This window comes from Rosa rugosa, chromosome 1 (genome assembly GCF_958449725.1).
Source record: "Rosa rugosa chromosome 1, drRosRugo1.1, whole genome shotgun sequence".
Taxonomy (NCBI): Eukaryota; Viridiplantae; Streptophyta; class Magnoliopsida; order Rosales; family Rosaceae; genus Rosa; species Rosa rugosa.
Window position 1 is genome coordinate 18,082,323 of NC_084820.1, and position 1,170 is coordinate 18,083,492.

At 43.2% G+C, this 1,170-nt stretch overlaps 1 protein-coding gene across 1 annotated transcript; it reads left to right on the plus strand.

Moving 5' to 3' along the window:
• On the plus strand, window positions 1-849 carry LOC133727455 (uncharacterized). Its single transcript, XM_062155034.1, has one exon. The coding sequence runs from the start codon at window positions 44-46 to the stop codon at window positions 656-658; it is 615 nt and encodes a 204-aa protein (XP_062011018.1). The 5' UTR covers window positions 1-43; the 3' UTR covers window positions 659-849.
• The last annotated feature ends 321 nt before the right edge of the window (window positions 850-1,170 follow it).

Here is a 1,170-nt window from a genome sequence, read left to right on the forward strand (position 1 = left end):
TTACTTCCCACTCATATATTCCCTCACCCAAATTTATATAAATATGCAAACTACTAGCATATTCACAACTCCCACATCTCAAACTTCAACTCAATCCCGCTCACAGAAAACCTCCAAATCCACAACAATGGAAGCTGCTTACACTTCATCCTCTTCAATTACCTCCAAGCAAGCACCACTGCCTTACCACCACTCCTCACTCCACTCCGTCAAGAAAAACTCAGCCAAGCCGTGGCGAAAGCCGGCAGTGGCGCCGCTCCCTCCGACCCCGCCACGAGTGTACAAAGTCGACCCCATCAACTTTCGTGACCTTGTCCAGAAGCTCACCAGTGCACCCGAGTACCTGAACGAGCCGACTCGGTCGACTAACCTCCAAAGCGTGGCCCCTCCACCGATCGAAATCCAACGAGGACCACCACATGTTCCTTCTCCGGTTTCCGCTAAGGTTACTGGCAGCACTTCGCCTTTTTCAGTTATGTACAAGGACTTGGCTGAGACATTAGGGCTGAGTAGTACTCCTCATCATCAGAAGAAGGCAGTGGATCAAAACATCACGGGGGACTCGAGCTATCTGCGGTTGAACTTGTCGCCGGCTTCGCAGCATTGGTTCTCTTTTCCTATGTTGAGCCCTGGAACTCTGACCAGTCTGGAACTCTAGCTAATTAGTACAACTATACTGCCTATACTAGCTAGAGAGAATATGTGAACCCATTTTCTCGAATTTGTGGTTTTTTCTTTACTTATTTTTTGCTTTCAGTTGTAATGCTAGCTCAGTATAGAAGCTGTTTAATATCATCATTGTGGAAATATGAGTTTAATTAAAGTAAATAATTTGAGCATCGATCTATATATGGAGTTCCATTATGCATTGGGGTGAGGAATTTGATGAACTATTAATATAATTACGACTAAGTATATATTTCTCTTGATATAAAATTGCGTCAAGTCCGTTGTCAACAAAATTCAAGCTTTTATAGGCTTAAAGCCGTGCGTTTGAATACCAGCATATTCTTATGTAAGCAGGAAATCCTGTGATAGCCCACCCAATAGCCTTCTATTGTAGTCACATGTCCCAGTTATTGCTAATTATGGTCAATCTAACTCAATCAGTTGCCTATTCGTGGCCTCATTGCTGGATTCATTAACATGTTAATTTTTCCTATTACAAGT

What these genes read in the sequence shown, in the direction of transcription:
- LOC133727455 (XM_062155034.1), top strand. Translation starts at nt 44, where the DNA reads ATGCAAACTACTAGCATATTCACAACTCCCACATCTCAAACTTCAACT.